Source organism: Physeter macrocephalus, chromosome 8 (assembly GCF_002837175.3).
Source record: "Physeter macrocephalus isolate SW-GA chromosome 8, ASM283717v5, whole genome shotgun sequence".
Lineage (NCBI taxonomy): Eukaryota > Metazoa > Chordata > Mammalia > Artiodactyla > Physeteridae > Physeter > Physeter macrocephalus.
This window is the reverse complement of record NC_041221.1, coordinates 129,102,768-129,124,138: the sequence shown is the minus strand read 5'-3', so window position 1 is coordinate 129,124,138 and position 21,371 is coordinate 129,102,768. Positions and strand designations below refer to the sequence as shown.

Below are 21,371 nucleotides of genomic sequence, written 5' to 3'. Positions count from 1 at the left end.
GCAGTAATGCGAGCAATGGGGAGCAGTAAATGAAGCTTGCTCGCTTGTCTGCCACTCACCTCCTGCTGTGCAGCCTGGTTCCTAAAAGGCCACGGACCGATACCGGTCTATGGCCCAGGGGTTGGGAACCTCTGTTCTAAACTATATCATTCACATAGCTCTTCACTTTACTTCTTTGTAATCCTAACTATCTTTTAAAATATATTCCTTATTTCTCCAACTAGACTATAAGATCATTAAAAGCAAGGTCTAAGTCATTGGCTTCCTTATCCCCAAGATCACCTAGCACAGTGCTATGCACAAAACAATAAATATTCACTAAAAGATGCATTCATGTCAATGGGCACTGGGACAGAAAACAAAGTTTTTCCATATTACAGTTCCAAGATCTATACCAGCATTTATAGGTGAGTTTTAAAAAACTAAATCAATAATTAAAAATTTTTTTTTCTTGGGCTTCCCTGGTGGCGCAATGGTTTTGAGTCCGCCTGCTGATGCAGGGGATGCGGGTTCGTGCCCCAGTCCGGGAAGATCCCACATGCCGCGGAGTGGCTGGGCCCGTGAGCCATGGCCGCTGGGCCTGCACGTCTGGAGCCTGTGCTCCGCTATGGGAGAGGCCACAACAGTGAGAGGCCCGCGTACCGCAAAAAAAAAAAAAAAAAAAAAAATTTTTTCCTTAAATCTCCCACTATCTGCAACTTTAAAAAGCCATTTTTAAGAATGCTCTCATTTAGACTAGGAATACCTTAAGGGGCAAGGACACTATTGTAGTTCTCCTTGTACCTATAGCCCCAAGCATAGTATACCCTGGCACACAGGAAACACTTAATAAATGCTTGTGAAATGAATAAATAGGATTTATTTAAGATCTTACTTATAAACCACAGAATTTAGAAAGCTAACTCATTTGCAAATATATCAACACGTTATGCACCAATTTCAAATTTTGTGCAATGTCAAGAACATCCAGCAAATTATAAAAATTCCCTAGAAAGACCTGTCAATTAAAAAAAAAAAAAATCTCCTTAAGAATACAGAACTGTAGGGCTTCCCTGGTGGCGCGGTGGTTGAGAGTCCGCCTGCCAACGCAGGGGATGCGGGTTTATGCCCCGGTCCGGGAAGATCCCACATGCCGTGGAGCGGCTAGGCCTGTGAGCCATGGCCGCTGAGCCTGCGCATCCGGAGCCTGTGCTCCACTATGGGAGAGGCCACAACAGTGAGAGGCCCACGTACCGCCAAAAAAAAAAAAGAATACAGAACTGTAAGGTTGAGCCATTACACTGATATTTAAAAATTAGTGATCTACATTACTAATTTAATATGATGCTACAAATTTGTTTGCCCTCAAATCCAAGTTCTTTGGGCAACTTAAATACAGACGTAAGACATGAACCATAACATTATATGGTCTCTGATAATTTTTTCAAGAAATATACACACCATTCAAATGCACAGAAAAATAATGCTTTTAGGGTGAGAGATACCATGGTAAATGGTGACCTCCTCAGCATATAAGAAACCAAATTACCTTCAATGGATCAAGTTCATTCTCATAGGATTTGACAATTTCCTTTGACGATGTTAACTGGGCTTCCTTACTAGTAATCTGATCACGAATCTCACAAGCTTCTTCCTTATTTTGCTTCAGATATTTTAGTTCTGTTTGACATTCTTTTACTTTCTGACCTTGTGTCTGACGTACCTGCCGAAGTGTTTCCAAGGCTTTAATGTACCTTTGAAGATATTAAATAAAAATCAAATTTCTGGCTAAGCAAATTATAGTATATTCAAACAATGGACTATAATGCAGTCATTAAGATTACATTTACAAAGAGTTTTTAATAACTTAGAAAATGCTTATGACATAATGGTAAGTACAAATGTTACATATATACTGTCAACCAGGTAAATAAAGATGCAAAGAAAGAAAACTGAAAGGAAATATGCTGACTGGTTGCCACTGGATAAGAGGTAGTAACTGCTGACTTTCTTGCTTTACAATTTCTTTCTGTTTAAAAAAAAGAAGCATCCAAATTGCAACGCTGGCTCAAAAACTTAATGGACTACAAAATCTAAATAAAGGTTACAAACCTTGTTGCGGAAAAAATCTCATCAAATTTTTGCTTCAAAGCCTTTCCTTCACTTAAAGGCCAATTAGACTCTTCTTGGTGACAGAAAATGACATTATTTAGCACCGATTTGGAAACCCCAAGAGAACTTATCATCTCTCGGTCAATTTCTGCACACTTGGAGCTGAGACTGACCTTTTCGCCATGCCTATAGAAAACGAAAATCAAGAACTTATGTAAAATATTGTTACTTAGTCAATCTTTCATGCTGTACTTGCAAAAAAAAACAACAAAAAAAGGCCCCTCATCCACTCCCTGTGGATAGCTTTCTCATATTAAAAGGTATAACTCTTAAATGACTCAGTACTTCCCTAATGAAAATGTAAAACAGTGGAGGGGAAAAGGTGCCAGAATTTTTTTTTTATAGTTGGACTTTTAATATAATAATCTAAAACATTTATAGACAATACGTAGAGGAAAATAAACTATCTTCCATCCCCAGAAGGGGAGAAAAGGTGCCAGAATTTTTTTTACATAGTTGGACTTTTAATATAATAATCTAAAACATTTATAGACAATACGTAGAGGAAAATAAACTATCTTCCATCCCCAGAACTTGAAAATAAGAGACTGAAAACAATAAAACAAAACATGATGATACATAACAGACAGTCAAAGGTACTTAAAAACATCTAAAGACTGTACAGTTTATTTATTTTTTATTTATTTATTTTTAAAGTCACCAATTTATTCTGTAAGATCAGTAAAACCTCACTGATGAAAAACAGGTATATATTTAAATAGGAGGAAAAGAAAGATCAATTAAACTTACCACAATGATGATTCAGAATAAAATCTTAGGAAAGCAGCAATACATTTGGACTTTTCCCATGAAATAAATTTTTGATAGTAGAAAAAATGAGTTGTATATACATGAAATGTACATTACTAAAACTTTAAAAATATTTGCCTTATATGTAATATTATTTTTATTTTATGGTAAATAAGTTCTCAAAGTATAAATTATATTAATTTAGAAGAAAGATAATTTTTGCCAATTATTTTTGTATTGTTTTCTTTTTGACTGTACAGATTAGATAAGGGATTGTTCAGTAAAAGACACACAGTAAAAGGAGTATAAAGGCAAACCTTAGTGATGCCCATCCAAGCAAATCCAAGGAAGATTCTTAATCAACAGACCTAAGTTCTATGGTCACACTGACAATGCAATCAAATAGAGACAACTGCCTCAGGGTCTTTTAAATAAGTTCCCTACTTCATTATACCCAGGGCCAGAAGCATCCTTGCCCTTGGATTCCAAGAGATCTCTCAGCATCTTTCATCAGAAGGATAAATTGACCATTTTCTTTCATATCTTCTGTCCCGTATCTGTTAACAACTAGATTAGGTGAGTGGATGCAGTGTCTGCTTTACTGTCATTTTATATGTATTCTGAAAATATTACACTGAATGTACTAAGAATGTTTTGTAGGGGGACAGAATGGACAAAGATAGACCAGGAGATTAAGACATTAGACCAGGGAAAGATGATTGTAGCTTGAACAAGAATGGTTCTCATAGAGATGGAGAGAAACAGACTGAACAGGCAGTTAGGTAAAATTCATAGGACTTGGTAATGAACTGAATATAGATGGCAAGGAAGCTGTCAAGACAGACTTAGGTTTGTGTCACTGGATGGATGGGGGTGTCATTCACTGAGATAAGGAAGTCTATTTTGTATAGCAATAGCATTATCCTAATTAATACAGAGGTTATTTGTGACCTTAGTTGGAGCTGTTTCAGTACAAGAATGGGGCTAGAGCAGGAGTCAGGAGGAAGTCAAGAAATGGAGACAGTGAGTATCAACAACTCTTTTGAAAAAATTGCCTGTAAAGGGGAAGATGGAGACAGATGGTAACTGGAGTGAAATGAAATCTGAGGTTGTCGGAGAGACCTGAGTATGTTTAAAAGCCAGTGAACAGAATCCACTTGACAAGCCAGTAGCTAGTACAGTGTACCCAGCACATAACAGGTGTGACACATTATTAAATAAAGAAATTATTTAATTAGTTTAACAAATGAATAAATGAAAGGAAGAGATAAGATGATAAGTAATTTGCTCAACAAGGATAAAGCCATGAATTCAGGGCAGCCTACCTAATTCCAATATCCATACCCATTATAATATGATACCTGCCCTTAACAGAATGACAACAGTTGAAAGGGACCTGTCTGCTTGTCTCATCCTTCCCTATAGACATGATTACTAGCACTTTTCATTCATTCAATCTATACTTGAGTGATTATGCACCTGCAATTCAGCAACTGTCCATAAATTACTCAAAGGAGTGGAGCATTATCACTAAACCTTTAATGGGATCATTCTGTTTAACCGATAAATAGTAACAAATAAAAAATTAAATGTTGATAGTGGAGAAGGCTGTGCAGGTGTAGAGTCAAGGTGGATCTGTACTTTCTGCTCAGTTGTGCTAAGAAACTAAAACAGCTCTAAAGATAAAATCCATTAAAAAATTAATAAGCTCCCCTAAAATAAACTTAAAGTAGTAGAAAAAAACATAGTTTTATAGACCTAAAGACAAAAAAATGAACAGATAATTCAAATATATAATAAACACCTACTTTGTTCTAGTAATGACTCCTTCCAGGGTTTTAAATTCTGTCTTTTTGCTTTTCTGAGTACAAACCATAGATCTCTGCACAGCTACAAGTTCTCCATTGACATCACGAAACTGCAGACGAATCTGTGCTCTAACATCTGTTTCTTGAGCAACCTTTGAAGGTAAAGAGAGAAAAATTATGCTACCTTAGTAAGTATCAGAACGTTAGTTCTGAAAGAAAATATATAAGCAATCTTACTCATCAAAAATGAAAACAAAAGAAAAACATCCAAAATAAATGAGATTACATATCATTCAAAATACAGAAGGACACTGAATAGCCAAAGCAATCTTGAGAAAGAAAAACAGAGCTGGAGGAATCAGGCTCCCTGACTTCAGACTATGCTATAAAGCTACAGAAATCAAAACAGTATGGTACTGGCACAAAGACAGACTTACAGATCAACAGAACAGGATAGAAAGACCAAAAATAAACCCACACACCTATGGTCAATTAATCTACGAAAAAGAAGGCAAGAATATACAGTGGAAAAAAGAAAGTCTCTTTAATAAGTGGTGCTGTGAAAACTGGTGAGCCACATCTAAAAGAATGAGATTAGAACATTCTCTAACACCATACACAAAAATAAACTCAAAATGAATCAAAGACCTAAATGTAAGACTGGATACTATAAAACTCTTAGAGAAAAACATAGGCAGAACACTCTCTGACATAAATCACAGCAATATCTTTTTGCATCTGCCTCCTAGAGTAATGAAAATAAAAATAAACAAATGGGACCTAATAAAACTTCAAGCTTTTGCACAGCAAAGGAAACCATAAACAAAGGAAAAGACAACCCGCAGAATTGGAGAAAATATTTGCAAATGATGTGACTGACAAGGGATTAATCTCCAAAATATACAAACAGCTCAACAGCTCAATATCAACAAACAACCCAATCAAAAAATGGGCAGAAAATCTAACTAGACACTTCTCCAAAGAAGACACACAGAGGAATGATCAAGATGGTGGAGAGTAGGACATGAAGCTCCCCTTCTCCCATAAATACATCAAAAATACATCTACACATGGAATGATTCTCAGAGAATATCTACTGTAAGCTGGTAGAAGACCTCAGACTGTTGAAATGGCAAGAAAATCTCCAGTAAGCAGGTAGGAAAAAAGAAAAAAAATGCGAGAAAGGAATTGTGATGGGACCTGCGCCCCTGGGAGGGAGCTGTGAAAGAGGAAAGGTTCCTGCACCCTGGGAACTCCCTCACCAGTGGGGAGATTGGCTAGGACAGAAGGGGAGTTTCTGAGCCTCATAAGTGAATGCAGCACTGGGTTTGTGGCAGCCAGAGCAGAGGGAAAACTACACAGATGGTCAGTGCTGCCACCCTGCACTCCCTAGCTTGAGACACTCTTCCACCAGTGTGGGCAGGGGCTGGGTGCTGGAACTCTGGCTTCGGAGATCAGAACCAGAGAAAGGACTAGGGTTGGCCGTGTGGAAACAGCCTGCAGGGGGAATGGACTCCAGTGTGAGCGCAACTGAGGGTGTACTCAGAGGAAGCCTGGGCCACCTTAGAGGCCAGTCACCATTGTTTCGGGGGTGCATGAGAGGAGGGGCAGGACCCGGATTGTAGCCTTTTTCCCTGTGCATGTGGTCTCAGAGGGCAGGACACTGCCTGCACGGGCTCCAGGAGTGGTCTCCTGGCCCCCGTTGCCTCCCTCCCAGAACTCAGGTGTGGTCGCGATCCACTGCTACTACCCATCCAGATGCCAGGAGTGGTCGCAAGCCCCCACTGTCTCCATCCCAGACCTCAGGAGGGGTCGCGAGCCTTGCTGCCTCCCTCCCGGACCCCAGGAGTGGTCCTGAGGCCCTGCCGCTGCCTGCCTGGACTCCAGGAGTATCACAAGCCACCTCGATTCCCATCATATGCTCTTAGGGTGCTCCTGAGCCGCCACCACAAACCTGAGGACCAGGCACGAGCTGCTGCATCTGCACACCCGCTATCAAGGAAATAACAACCAGCACATGCTGAAGAAAGAGGCGACAGGCATCCATACTAAAAAGAGCCCTTGCACCAAATATATTAAACTCACACAAGCTACTGAGGAACACCCCCACGTATAACTAGCCCTCTACAACCACAGTATATAACTGTTTCTCCTAAACTCACAAACTAAGAGAAATATAAATAAAATGAAGAAGCACAGCAACCACTCCCAAAGACCAAGAGAATTCCCCTGAAAGAACAAACAATGAAACACACCTCTTCTAATAGACACCAGTTTCAAAAAGGAGATAATGAAAATACTGAAAGAATTAAGAAAGACTATTGATGGAAATGTAGAATACTGTAAAAAGGAACAAGAAGCTATAAAGAAGAACCAAGAAAAATTAGAAAACTCATTTGCAGAGACAAAAGCTGAGCTAAAAGCAATGAATAGCAGAATGAACAATGCAGAAGAACAAATAAATGACCTGGAAGATAGAATAACAGAAACCACCCAATCAGGAGAGCAGAAAACCAGATCAAAAAAAAAAAAAGAAAGCAACATAAGAGACCTATGGGATAATATAAGGCATTCCAATCTACACATAATAGGGATCCCAGAAGGAGAAAGAGAAAAGTGGATCAAAAATGTATTTGAAGAAATTATGGCTGAAAACTTCCCAAACCTAAAGAAGGAAACAGATATGCAGGTTCAGGAAGCACAGAGGGTTCCCAACAAGATAAACCCAAACAGACCTACATCAAGACATATCATAATAAAAATGGCAAAATTTAAAGACAAACAGAGGATTCTAAAGGCAGCAAAAGAAAAACAAAGAGTTAATTACAAGTGGACTCCGTAAGGCTATCAGCAGATTTATCTACAGAAACACTGCAGACCAAAGGGAGTGGCAAGACATATTCAAAGTCCTGAAAGGGAAAAACGTGCAACCTAGGATACTCTACCCAGCAAGATTATCATTTAGAACAGGAGGAGGGCTTCCCTGGTGGCGCAGTGGTTAAGAATCCGCCTGCCAATGCAGGGGACATGGGTTTGAGCTCCGGTCTGGGAAGATCCCATATGCGGCGGATCAACCAAGCCCGTGTGCCACAACTACTGAGCCTGCACTCTAGACCTCGAAAGCCACAACTACTGAAGCCCGTGCGCCTAGAGCCCATGCTCCACAACAAGAAGCCACCACAACGAGAAGCCTGTACACTGCAACGAAGAGCAGCCCTCCATTACCGCAACTAGAGAAAGCCCATGCGCAGCAACGAAGACCCAACACAGCCAAAAATAAAAATAAATAAAATAAATAAATTAAAAAAGAATAGAGAGGTAAAGAATTCCTCAGAAAAGCAAAAACTAAAGAATACAGCAATACTAAACCTATCCTAAAGGAAATATTGAAAGCTCTTCTCTAAATAAAAAACAAGAATCTACAGGAAAGAGAAAATCATAATTGGAAAGTAAATCACTTAAATAAGCCAGTATACATATTAAAAAAAATCAAAATATTTCTGTGAAAGTGATGATCACAATGAAGAGCAAAAGAATGATCATGAAAATGTAAAAGAGGACACCAAAATCATAATATGAGGAGAAGAGTAAGAAAATGTAGATTTTTTTTTTCCTACTATGTGTTTGAGCTTATATGACTACCAGTCTAAGGGAAATATTGGGTTGGCCAAAAGGTTCATTCGTTTTTTTTGTAAGATGGCTCTAGTAGCACTTAGCTCTCTTTAACTTCAAAACAATTTTGTTAGACTGTATGTGACAGCTGTCGTATCAGCGTGCATTTAAAAAAAGACTTCTCAAAATTGGTGAATTTTTGTGTGGCCATTGAATATTGAAGATGGAAGAAAAAAAGCAACACTTTCGGTATACTATGCTTTATTATTTCAAGAAAGGTAAAAACGCAACCAAAATGCAAAAAGAGATTTGTGCAGCGTATGGAGAAGGCGCTGTGACTGATTGAACGTGTCAAAAGTGGTTTGCGAAGTTTTGTGCTGGAGATTTCTTGCTGGACGATGCTCCACGGTCGGGCAGACCAAGTTGATAGGGATTAAATCAAAAAATTAAGTGAGAACAATCAATGTTATACCATGTGGGAGACAGCCGACATACTCAAAATATCCAAATCAAGCACTGAAAATAATCTGCACCATCTTGGTTATGTGAATTGCTTTGATGTTTGGGTTCCACATAAGTTAAGTGAAAAAAAACCTTCTTGACTGTATTTCCACATGCAATTCTCTAACTTAAACTTAATGAAAACATTCTATTTTTAAAATAAATTGTGATGGGCAATGAAAAGTGGATACTGTACAATAGTGTGGAACAGAAGAGATCGTGGGGCAAGCGAAATGAACCACCACCAACCACACCAAAGGCCAGTCTTCATCCAAAGAAGGTGATGTTGTGAATATGGTAGGACTGGAAGGGAATCCTCTATTATGAGCTCCTTCCAGAAAACCAAACAATTAATTCCAACAAGTACTGCTCCCAATTAAACCAACTGAAAGCACTCAACGAAAAGCATCCAGAATTAGTCAACAGAAAACATATAATCTTCCATCAGGATAACACAAGACCACATGTTTCTTTGATGACCAGGCAAAAACTGTTACAGCTTGGCTGGGAAGTTCTGATTCATCCGCTGTATTCACCAGACATTGCACCTTCAGATTTCCATTTATTTCAGTCTTTACAAAATTCTCTTAATGGAAAACATTTCAATTCCCTCGAAGACTGTAAAAGGCACCTGGGACAGTTCTTTGCTCAAAAAGATAAAAAGTTTTGGGAAGATGGAATTATGAAGTTGCCTGAAAAATGGCACTAAGTAGTAGAACAAAAGGGTGAATATGTTGTTGGGAAAATGAAAAATGTGTTTTTTATTTTCATTTAAAAACCAAAGGCAGCTTCCCTGGTGGCGCAGTGGTTGAGAGTCCGCCTGCCGATGCAGGGAGATATAGGAAGGTGTTAACATACTTGAAAAAGAAGGTAAGCACAAATCAAAAACATATAATGCATTCACAAAAATGAAAAAGAAGAGAACAGAAGTATAATACAAAAACCATCAAACCACAAAAGAAAAAACAGAAAGGGACAAAGAATACAAAATCAACAAGAAAACAAGGTTTAAAAAGGCAATAAATACATACCTATCAATAATTACTTTAAATGTCAATGGACTAAACGCTCCAATCAAACGACACAGAGTGGCAGACTGGATAAAAAAACAAAAGCCTACAATACACTGCCTATAACAGACCCACCCTATGGCAAAGGACACACACAGATTGAAAGTGAGGGGATAGAAAAACATATTTCATGCTAACGGAAATGACAAGAAACCAGGGGTCGCAATACTTATATCAGACAAAATAACTTTAAAACAAAAGCCACAAAGAAAGATAAAGAAGGACATTATATAATGATAAAAGGAAGAATACATGAAGAGTATTTTACACTCGTCAACATACATTCACCTAATATAGGAGCATGAAAATACAGAAAATAACTACGAGACACAAAGGAAGAAACTGACAGGACTACAATAATAGTAAGACTTTAACACCCCACTCAAATCAATACACAGATCTTGCAGGCAGAGAATCAATAAGGCAACAGAAATCCTAAATAATACAGTAAAACAGTTAGACATAACGGATATTTGGACATTATATCCAAAAAAACCCAGAATATACATTCTTTTCAAGCACACATGAAACATTCTCTAGGATTGACCACATACTCTGGCACAAAACAAGCCTCAACAAATTTAAGAGTATAGAAATTATCTCAAGCATCTTTTCTGACCACAACAGCATGGAACTAGAAATTAACCACAGAAAAAGAAAGATAAGATTATATGGAGACTAAACAACATGCTACTAAAAAACCAATGGGCCAACAATGAAATCAAAGAGGAAACTAAAAAATACGTTGAGACAAAAGACAATGAAAACACAACCATACAAAAACTATGGGATGCAGCAAAAGCAGTTCTTAGAGGGAAGTTCATAGCAATACATTCCTTCCTCAAAAAAACCAAGAAAAATCTCAAATAAACAATGTTAACCTACCACTTAAAAAAATAAGAAAAAGAAGAACAAACAAAACCTTAAATTGGCAGAAGGAAGGAAATAATAAAGATCAGAGAGAAAATAAATAAAATAGAGATCTAAAACACAATAGAAAAAAAAAATCAAGAAAACCAAGAGCTGGTTCTTTGAAAGGATAAATTAGATTGACAAACCTCTAGCCAGGCTCACCAAGGAGAAAAGAGAGAGAACCCAAATAAACAAAGTAAGAAATGAAAAAGGAAACATAACAGCTGATACCACAGAATTTCAAAAAACCATAGGGAGTACTATGAACAATTATATGCCAACAAATTCAACAACCTAGAAGAAATGGACAAGTTTCTAGAAACATACAGTCCACCAAAACTGAATCCAGAAGAAATAGATCATTTGAACAGACCGATCACTAGGAGTGAAATAGAATGTGTAATTTTAAAACTCCCTACAAACAAAAGTCCAGGACCAGATGGCTTCACAAGAGAATTCCACCAAACATACAAAGAACTTACACTGATCCTTCTTTAACTCTTCCAAAAAATGGAAGGGAAGGGAACACTCCCAAAGACATTCTATGAAGTGACCATCACCCTGATACCAAAACCAAAGACAACACCAAAAAAGAAAATTACAGGCCAATATCTTTGGTGAATAGAGATACAAAAATTCTCAACAAAATATTAGCAAACCAATTCCAACAACACATAAAAAGATCATACACCACGATCAAGTGGGATATATCCCAAGTTCCCAAGGTTGGTTCAACATATACAAATCAATCAATGTGATATACCACATAAACAAAAGACAAAAAACACATGTCATCTCAATACATGCAGAAAAAGCATTTGACAAAATTCAACATCCATTCATGACAAAAAGTCTTACCAAAGTGGGTACGTAGGGAACATAATAAAAACTATTTATGACAAACCCACAGCCAATATAATACTCAACGGTGAAAAGCTGAAAGCCTTCATGCTAAAATCTGGAACAAGACAAGGATGCCCAGATGACCTCCCTGGTGGTCCAGTGGCTAAGACTCTGCACTCCCTATGTAGGGGGCCCAGGTTTAATCCCTGGTCAGGGAACAAGATCCCACATGCCACAACTAAGAGTTCGCGTGCTGCAACTAAAGATCCTGCATGCCGCAACAAAGATCCTGAGTGCCACAACTAAGACCCAGTGCAGCCAAATAAAAAATAAATAAATAACAAGGATGGGGGCTTCCCTGGTGGCGCAGCGGTTGCGCGTCTGCCTGCCGATGCAGGGGAACCGGGTTCGCGCCCCGGTCTGGGAGGATCCCACATGCCGCGGAGTGGCTGGGCCCGTGAGCCATGGCCGCTGAGCCTGCGCGTCCGGAGCCTGTCCTCTGCAACGGGAGAGGCCACAGCAGAGGGAGGCCCGCATACCACCAAAAAAAAAAAAAAAAAAAACAAGGATGCCCATTCTCATCTCTTTTATTCAACGTAGTATTGGTAGTCCTAACCACAGCAATCAGACAAGAAAAAGAAATAAAAGGTATCCAAACTGGAAGGCATAGGGAACATAATAAAAACTATTTATGACAAACCCACAGCCAATATAATACTCAAAGGTGAAAAGCTGAAAGCCTTCATGCTAAAATCTGGAACAAGACAAGGATGCCCATAATATATATAGAAAACCTTAAAGACTCCACACAAAACCTGCTAGAACTGATAAATTCAGCCAGGTAGCAGGATACAAGATTAACATACAGAAATCGGTTGCATTTCTTTACGTCAACAATGAAATATCAAAAAGGGAATGTAAAAAAATAATACCTTTTAAAATTTTAACCCTGGGACTTCCCTGGTGGCGCAGCGGTTAAGAATCCACCTGCCAACGCAGGGGACACGGGTTCGATCCCTGGTCCGGGAAGATCCCACATGCCGCAGAGCAACTAAGCCCATGCGCCACAACTACTGAGCCTGTGCTCTAGAACCCGCGAGCCACAACTACTGAGCCCACATGCCGCGACTACTGAAGCCTGTGCACCTACGGCTCCTGCTCTGCAACAAGAGAAGCCACCGCAATGAGAAGCCCACACACTGCAACGAAGAGTAGGCCCCTCTCGCCGCAACTAGAGAAAGCCGGAACGCAGCAACGAAGACCCAATGCAGCCAAAAATGAATGAATAAATAAATAAATTTAAAAAATAATAATAAAATAAAATAAAATAAAATCGGAACCCCCAAAATAAAACTTAGGAATAAACCTCACCAAGGAGGTGAAAGACTTACACATTGAGAACTATAAAACATTAATTATAGGAAACTGAAGATGATTCAAAGAAATGAAAGATATCCCAGGCTCTTGAATTGGAAGAATTATTACTGTTAAAATGGCCATACTACCCAAAGCAATCTACAGATTTAATGCAATCCCTATCAAATTACCCACGATAGTTTTCACAGAACTAGAACAAATAATCCTAAAATTCATATGGAACCATAAGACCCAGAATTGCCAAAGCAATACTGAAGAAAAAGAACAAAGTAGGAGGCATAACCCTTCCAGATATCAGACAATACTACAATGCTACAGTAAGCAAAACAGCATGGTATTTGCACCAAAACAGATATATGGATCAATGGAACAGAATAGAGAGCTCAGAAATAAACCCACACACCTACGGTCAATTAATCTTCGACAAAGGAGACAAGAATATACAATGGGAAAGAGACAGTCTCTTCAGCAAGTGGTGGGAAAGCTGGACAGCCATATGTAAATCAATGAAGTTAGAACACACCCTCTCACCATACACAAAAATAAACTCAAAACGGCTTAAAGACTTAACATAAGACATGACACCATAAAACTCCTAGAAGAGAACACAGGCAAAACATTCTCTGACATAAATTGCAACAATGTTTTCTTAGGTCAATCTCCCAAGGTAATAGAAACAAAAACAAAAATAAACAAATGGGACCTAATCAAACTTACAAGCTTTTGCACAGCAAAGGAAACCATAAACAAAACAAAAAGACAACCTACAGAATGGGAGAAAATATGTACAAACAATGTGACTGACAAGGGCTTCATTTCCAAAATATACAAATGGCTCATACATCTCAACAACAGAAAAAAACAACCCAATCCAAAAATGAGCAGAAGACCTAAATAGACATTTATTAAAAAGTCTACAAATAACAAATGCTGGAGAGGGTGTGGAGAAGAGGTAATCCTCCTGCACTGTTGGTGGAAATGTAAGTTGGTGCAGCCACTGTGGAAAACAGTATGGAGGTTCCTCAGAAAACTAAAAATAGAATTACCATATGATCCAGCAATCCCACTCCTGGGCATATATACAGACCAAATTATAATTCAAAAAGATACACATATCCCAATGTTCACAGCAGCAATATCCACAATAGCCAAGTCATGAAAACAACTTAAAGTCCATCGACAGATGAATGGATAAAGAAGATGTAGTACATATATACAATGGAATACTACTCTGCCATAAAAAAGAATGAAATAATGCCATTTGCAGCAATATGGATGCAACTAGAGACTATCATACTAAGGGAAGTAAGTCAGAAAGAGAAAGACAAATACCATATGATATCACTTATATGTGGAATCTAAAATATGATACAGGGACTTCCCTGTTAGTGCAGTGGTTAAGAATTCGCCTGCCAATGCCGGGGACACTGGTTCGATCCCTGGTCTGGGAAGATCCCACATGCCACAGAACACCTAAGCCCATGTGCCACAACTACTGAGCCTGCGCTCTAGAGCCCATGAGCCACACTACTGAGCCTGCATGACACACCTTCTGAAGCCCACGCACCTAGAGTCCATGCTCCACAACAAGAGAAGCCACCGCAATGAGAAGCCCATGCACCACAACAAAGAGTAGCCCCCGCTCGCTGCAATTAGAGAAAGCCTGCGCACAGCAACTAAGACCCAACGCAGCCAAAAATAAAAATTAAATTAAATAAAATTTTAAAATAATAATAAAAAATAAAATATGATACAAATGAACCTATCTATGAAAGAGAAACAGAATCATGGACATGAGAACAGACTGGTGGTTGCCAAGGGGGAGGGGGTTGGAGGAGGGATGGAGTGGGAGGTTGGGGTTTGCAGATGTAAGCTTTAATATATAGAATGGATAAACAAGGCCCTACTGTATAGCACAAGGAACTACATACAATATCCTATGATAAACCATAATGGAAAAGAATATTAAAAAAAGAATGTGTATATATATATATATATGTATAACTGAATCACCTTGCTGTACAGCAGTTAACACAACATTGTAAATCAACTATACTTCAATGAAAAAATTAAAAAAAGAATGTGTATATATATATATATATATGTATAACTGAATCACCTTGCTGTACAGCAGTTAACACAACATTGTAAATCAACTATACTTCAATGAAAAAAAAAGGACATACAGATGGCCATCAGGCACATGAAAAGATTCCCATCATCACTAATTATTAGAGAAATGAAAATCAAAACTACAATGAGGTATCATCTCACACTGGTCAGAATGGCCATCATCACAAAGCCTAGAAACAATAAATGCTGGAGAGGGTGTGGAGAAAAGGAAACCCTCCTACACTGTTGGTGGGAATGTAAATTGGTACAGCCACTATGAAGAACAGTATGGAGCTTCCTTAAGAAACTAAAAATAGAGCTACCATATGATCCAGCAATCCCACTCTTGGGGATGTATCTGGAGAAAACCATGATTCGAAAGGATACATGCACTCCAAAATTCACTGTAGCACTATTTACAATATCCAAGACATGGAAGCAACGTAAATGTCCATCCACAGATGAATGGATAAAGAAGATGTGGTAATATATATACAGTGGAATATTAGCCATAAAAAAGAACAAAATAATGCCATTTGCAGCAACATGAATGGACTTAGAGATTATCATACTAAGTGAAGTAAGTCAGAGAAACAAAAATATCATATGATATCACTTATATATGAATGTAAAATAATCTTATTTATAAAACAGAAACAGACTCACAGACTTCAAAAACAAACTTATAGTTACCAATGGGGAAAGGTGGTGGGGGGGAGAGATAAATTATGAGATTGGGATTAACAGATACACAGTATATATATATAAAATAGATAATCAGCAAGGACCTACTCTACATCACAGGGAACTCTACTCAGTAATCTGTAATAACCTACATGGGAAAAAAATCTGAAAAACATAGACATATGTATATGTATAAATGAATCACCCTGCTGTACACCTGAAACTAACACAACACTGTAAATCAACTATATTCCAATATAAAGTAAAAAAACTTTTTAAAGTAAATTTAAAAAATACAAAAGAAGGAAAAGAATACTGTTTGATTTACTAGAACTGTATTATCTACCTCCATTATTCAGCATCATTAGGAGATAAGCTATGTGGATTTTTCAAATAAATGAATTTTATCCTTTTACGTACCAGAAGTGTTTTTTAAAACATTTGAGAAAACAATCACAAGCTTACAGGAAAGTAGAAATACAGTATACACCATGACTTTTCACCCAAACCACTTGAGAATAAGTTGCTGATCTGATATCCCAACACTGATATTTCCTATAAAACATGGGCATTTTCAACCATAAAAATCAGAAAATTGAGAGTGATATATTACTACCATATGGTCCTCAGAACCCATTCAATTTTGCCAATTCTTCCAATATGTCCTTTACAACAATAGGAGCCAGTTCAGAATTACATATAGTATTACACATTGTTCAGAATTACACATTGTTGTCATGTCTCTTTAGTTTCTTTCAGTCTGGAACAGTTCCTCAGATTTTCTCTTTCATGACTGGTAATTTTAAAAATTACCAAATGTCATTTTATAGAAGGTCTCCCAAAATTGGGATTTGCCTAATATTTCTTCAGGACTAGAACCAGATTATGCATCTTTGCAGCAATATTACAGAAGTGATGATATGTTCCTTACATTGCATCTTATCGGATGGGCACGATTTCAATTTATTTCATTACTGAGGATGTTAACCTTCAATCTCCTGGTAAAGGTGGTATCTACCAGGAGATATTCCTGGCAGAATATTATTTTTTCTACTTTGCTGTTAATAAATATTTGGGAAAGAGATACACTGAGACTGTGTAAATGTCTCATAACCTCATCAAGCTTTTCCTCCATTAGTTTTTTTTTTTTTTTGCGGTACGCAGGCCTCTCTCACTGTTGTGGCCTCTCCCATTGCGGAGCACAGGCTCTGGACACGCAGGCTCAGCAGCCATGGCTCACGGGCCTAGCCGCTCCGCGGCATGTGGGATCTTCCCGGACCGGGGCACGAACCCGTGTCCCCTGCAACGGCAGGTGGACTCTCAACCACTGCGCCACCAGGGAAGCCCCCTCCATTAGTTTTAACATCTCTATTAATGTTTCTTAAATGAATGAATGATTACTGTGATAGCTATCAAAGAGTAATTTTCTAATTCCATTATTCCTCCTACATTTATTAGTTAAGATTCTACTATAAGGAAGGGCTTTGTCCTTCACACCCACCTCAACGACCGCCTTGTTTTTCATTTTTTAAATATCACTATGGACTCATGCATTCCTCTCTTGGGCTCCAATTCCCAACCAGGTTTTTGTGGATGCCCTCCTCTCTCAGCCTCATCTACTGGTTTTTGTTGAGTTTTTTAAAATAAATTAATTTATTTATTTTTGGCTGTGTTGGGTCTTTGTTGCTGCGCGCAAGCTTTCTCTAGGTGTGGCGAGCGGGGGCTACTCTTTGTTGTGGTGCACGGGCTTCTCATCGCGGTATCTTCTTTTGTTGCGGAGCACGGGCTCCAGGGGCATGAGCTGCAGTAGTTGTGGCACGCAGGCTCAGTGGTTGTGGCTCGCAGGCTCCGCAGCATATGGGATCTTCCTGGACCGGGGCTTGAACCCGTGTCCTCTGCATTGGCAGGGAGATTCTTAACCGCTGCGCCACCAGGGAAGTCCCTCATCTACTGGCTTTTGGACCTCCATCATGGTGTATTATCTTTATATATTGCTGACTTTGATTTGCTAATATTTTGTTATTGATTTTTGCATGCATGAGAGTTACCCATCTGTAGTTTTCTTGTAATGTCTTTGGTTTTTGGTAACACAGTAATACTACCTTCATAAAATGAGTTGGGACATAGTTCCTTTGCCTCTCTTTTCTGAAAAAGTTTATGTAGAACTGACTCTATTTCCTCCTAAAATGTTTTGCACAACTCACCAGTAAAATCATCACAACCTGAAGTTCTTCTTAAGTTTTTAACTACAAATCAATTTCTTTAGTAGGCATATTTCTTCTTGAGTAAGCTTTGGTAGCTTATGTTCTTAAAAGAATTTGTCCATTTCATCTAAGTTACTGAATTTATTGGCATAAACCTGCTAGCAGTATTCCCTTATTACCTACATAATGTCTGTAGGATCCGCAGTGATGTTGCCTCTTTCATTCCTAATATTGGTAATTTATGGATTTTTATCACTTTGCTTAGAGGCTTATTCATTTTACTGATTCTTCTTTTTAAAAGAACCGTCTTCGGGCTTCCCTGGTGGCACAGTGGTTGAGAATCTGCCTGCCAATGCAGGGGACACGGGTTCGAGCCCTGGTCTGGGAAGATCCCACATGCCGCGGAGCAACTAGTCCCGTGAGCCACAACTACTGAGCCTGCGCATCTGGAGCCTGTGCTCCGCAACAAGAGAGGCCACAACATTGAAAGGCCCGCACACCGCGATGAAGAGTGGCCCCCGCTCGCCGAAACTAGAGAAAGCCCTCGCACAGAAATGAAGACCCAACACAGATAAAAATAAATTAATTAATAAAAAAAAAATTTTTTTTAAATAAATAAATAAAAGAACCATCTTCTGGTTTCACTGGTTTTCTCTGTCTCTGTATTCTATATCACTGATTTTTGCTCTTATCTTTAATTTCCCTCCTTTACTTATTTTGAATTTAATTAGCTCTTCTTTTTCAGGTTTCTTAAGATAGAAGCTCAAGTAATTAATTCTAGACATTTTTTCTTTTCTAATATAAACATTTTATTCTATAAATTTCTAAGCATTAGTTAGCTGCATTTCACAAATTTTTTGTATGATATGCTTTTATTTAAAGTATTTTTGAATTTCCTTCGTGATCCCTTTTTTGATTCATGGGTTATTTAGAAATGTAGTGCCTAATTTTCAAATATCTGGGGATTTTCTGTTATTGATTTCTAGTTTAATTCTGTTGTGGTCAGAGAACACATTCTATATGACTTCAATGCTTTAAAATTTGTTTTCACTTGTTTTATGGTTCAGAATATTTGTGAATGTTTTACAGTGGCTGAAAATAATGTGTATTCTTCTGTTCACTAGTATAATGTCCTATAAACATCAATTAGGCTAATTTAATTAATAGTATTAAAGTTTTCCACATCCTTCTGATATTTTGTCTGCTCTTTCTGTTTCTTTACCAAGAGGGGTATTGAGATCTCCAACTATAATTGTAGATTTGTCTATTTCTCCTTTAGTTCCATAGATTTTTTTTGCCTCTTCCATATCAAAGCTCTACATTTAGAGTTGTTATATCCTTTTGGTGAATTGACTCCTTTATCATTATAAAACGTCACTTCTTACGTCAATGTTACTAGTTCTGAAGTATACTGTCTGATATTAATATAGCCAATTAATATAGCCAATTCAGTTTTCTTTTTATTAGCTGGCATATTTTAGTATGCCAACTAAAGGATTTTCCATCCTTTTACTTTTAACCTATCTGTATTATTATATTTAAAAACACGGTTATTCCCTCTAAAAAATAATACAAATGAATGTATATGCAAAACAGACTCACAGATACAGAAAACAAATTTGTGGTTACCAAAGTGGAGGGGAGAGGGACAAATTAGAGGTATAGGATTAACAGATACAAACTACTACATATAAAATAGATAAGCAACAAGAATACACTGTATAGCACAAGGAACTTTACCCATTTTCTTGTAAAAACCTATAATGGAGTATAATCTGCAAAAATACTGAAGCACTATGCTGTACACCTGAAACTAACACAATATTGTAAATCAACTATACTTCAATCAAAAAAAAAAAACCCCACTGGTATTCCTTTTGCTTTATTTAGGTCTTTTTGTTATATCTTCTATTCCATTCATTAAACTTATGTTTTCCTTTCCATCTGTCTGCATATTTATAAGATTTGTAATTTGTTTTAAGATCGTCTGCTAATTCTGTCATCTCTTTCATTTTCTATCTATTTCTATGATTTCATTTTTTCCTGGTTATGGGTTCCTTGCATGCCTGGTAACTTCTGATTGTGAATTTTACATTGTTGAATGAATAATTTTGTTTTACTCCTTTAACGAGTGTTGAATTTGGTTCAGGCATGCAGCTAAGTTTCTTGAGGCTTGATCCTTTTTTTTTTTTTTCTGGATGCAGCATGCGGAACTTCCCCTCCCAGTATAGAACCAGGACCCCCTGCAGTGGAAGCATGGAGTCTTAACCACTGGACCTCTGGGGAAGTCCAATATTTAATGGTGGATATTGTTTCTTTATTTGGCCGAGCTGCGCAGCTTGCAGTATCTTAGTTTCCTGACCAGGGATTGGTCCTGAACCCATGCCCTCGGCAGTGAAAGCGCGGAGTCTTAACCAATGGATTACCAGGGAATTCCTTAGAGGCTTAGTCCTTTTGAACATTTGTTTTTAAGGTTTGTAAGGGGGCATCTACAGCAACCTTTACTCTAGGACTGATTTCGTATCACTTCCCCTCAGCCTCAAGAACCTCCTTTAACATTTATTATGGTACAGATCTGCTGGTAACTAATACCTCTACCTTTTTTTTTTCCCAATCAGAAAATGTTCTCCATTTCATCTTCAATTTTTGAAGGATATTTTTGTTGTATATTGAATTTTAGATTGATTTTTATTCCCCAGCACTTTAAAGATGTTGTCTCACTATCTCATGGCTTGGAAGTTTTTGATGAGAAGTCAGAAATCATTACTTGTCCCCTCTGTATAATGTGTTACTTTTTCCTCAGTCTGCTTTTAAGAATTCACCTCTGGTTTTCAGCAAGTTTAGTGTAATATGCAATATAAGTGTGTTTATGCTGCTTGTTATGTGTTGAGCTTCTTGGGTCTTTTTTATAATTTTCTCTGTTGGGTTCTTTTCCCACATTATGGCAAATTTCCTTTAAATTCTTGAACTTATGTGTCATAGCTTTTAAAATCTTTGTCTGCCAATTCCAAAATTTGTCATCTCTGGATATGTTTCTATTCACTTTTTCCTCTCAGTTATGGATTACATTTGTTTCTTCATATATACACTAATTTTTTTTATTATATCCTGGACATTGCAGATGCTACAATGTGAGTTTGGACTGTGCTGACTTCCTTTAAAAAGTGTTGAGTTTTGTTCTAGAAGGCAGTTAATTTATTGGCTACTCAGCTTGATTCTGTCAAAGCTTGTTTTAGGATTTGTTAGGATGGGCTTTCTGAGGCCTCAACAGAATACTAAGGAGTTCCACAAGCTCCTCCTACTCTGGCATATCATGACTCAAATGTCTCCCAGCATTGTGTAAACTC

The 21,371-nt window shown here is 37.9% G+C and overlaps 1 protein-coding gene across 2 annotated transcripts in view; it reads right to left on the bottom strand.

Annotated features, from left to right (window-relative positions):
- RAD50 (RAD50 double strand break repair protein) overlaps nucleotides 1-21,371 on the bottom strand; it is a 132,057-nt gene that overhangs the window by 89,474 nt on the left and 21,212 nt on the right. For both annotated transcript variants that reach the window (XM_024118526.3, XM_024118516.3), the window contains 3 exons: nucleotides 4,710-4,861; nucleotides 2,092-2,277; nucleotides 1,529-1,733 (listed from right to left, as the gene is read on the bottom strand). In XM_024118526.3, the coding sequence (XP_023974294.1) occupies nucleotides 1,529-1,733; nucleotides 2,092-2,277; nucleotides 4,710-4,861 (543 nt within the window). The remainder of the gene's footprint in view (nucleotides 1-1,528; nucleotides 1,734-2,091; nucleotides 2,278-4,709; nucleotides 4,862-21,371) is intronic.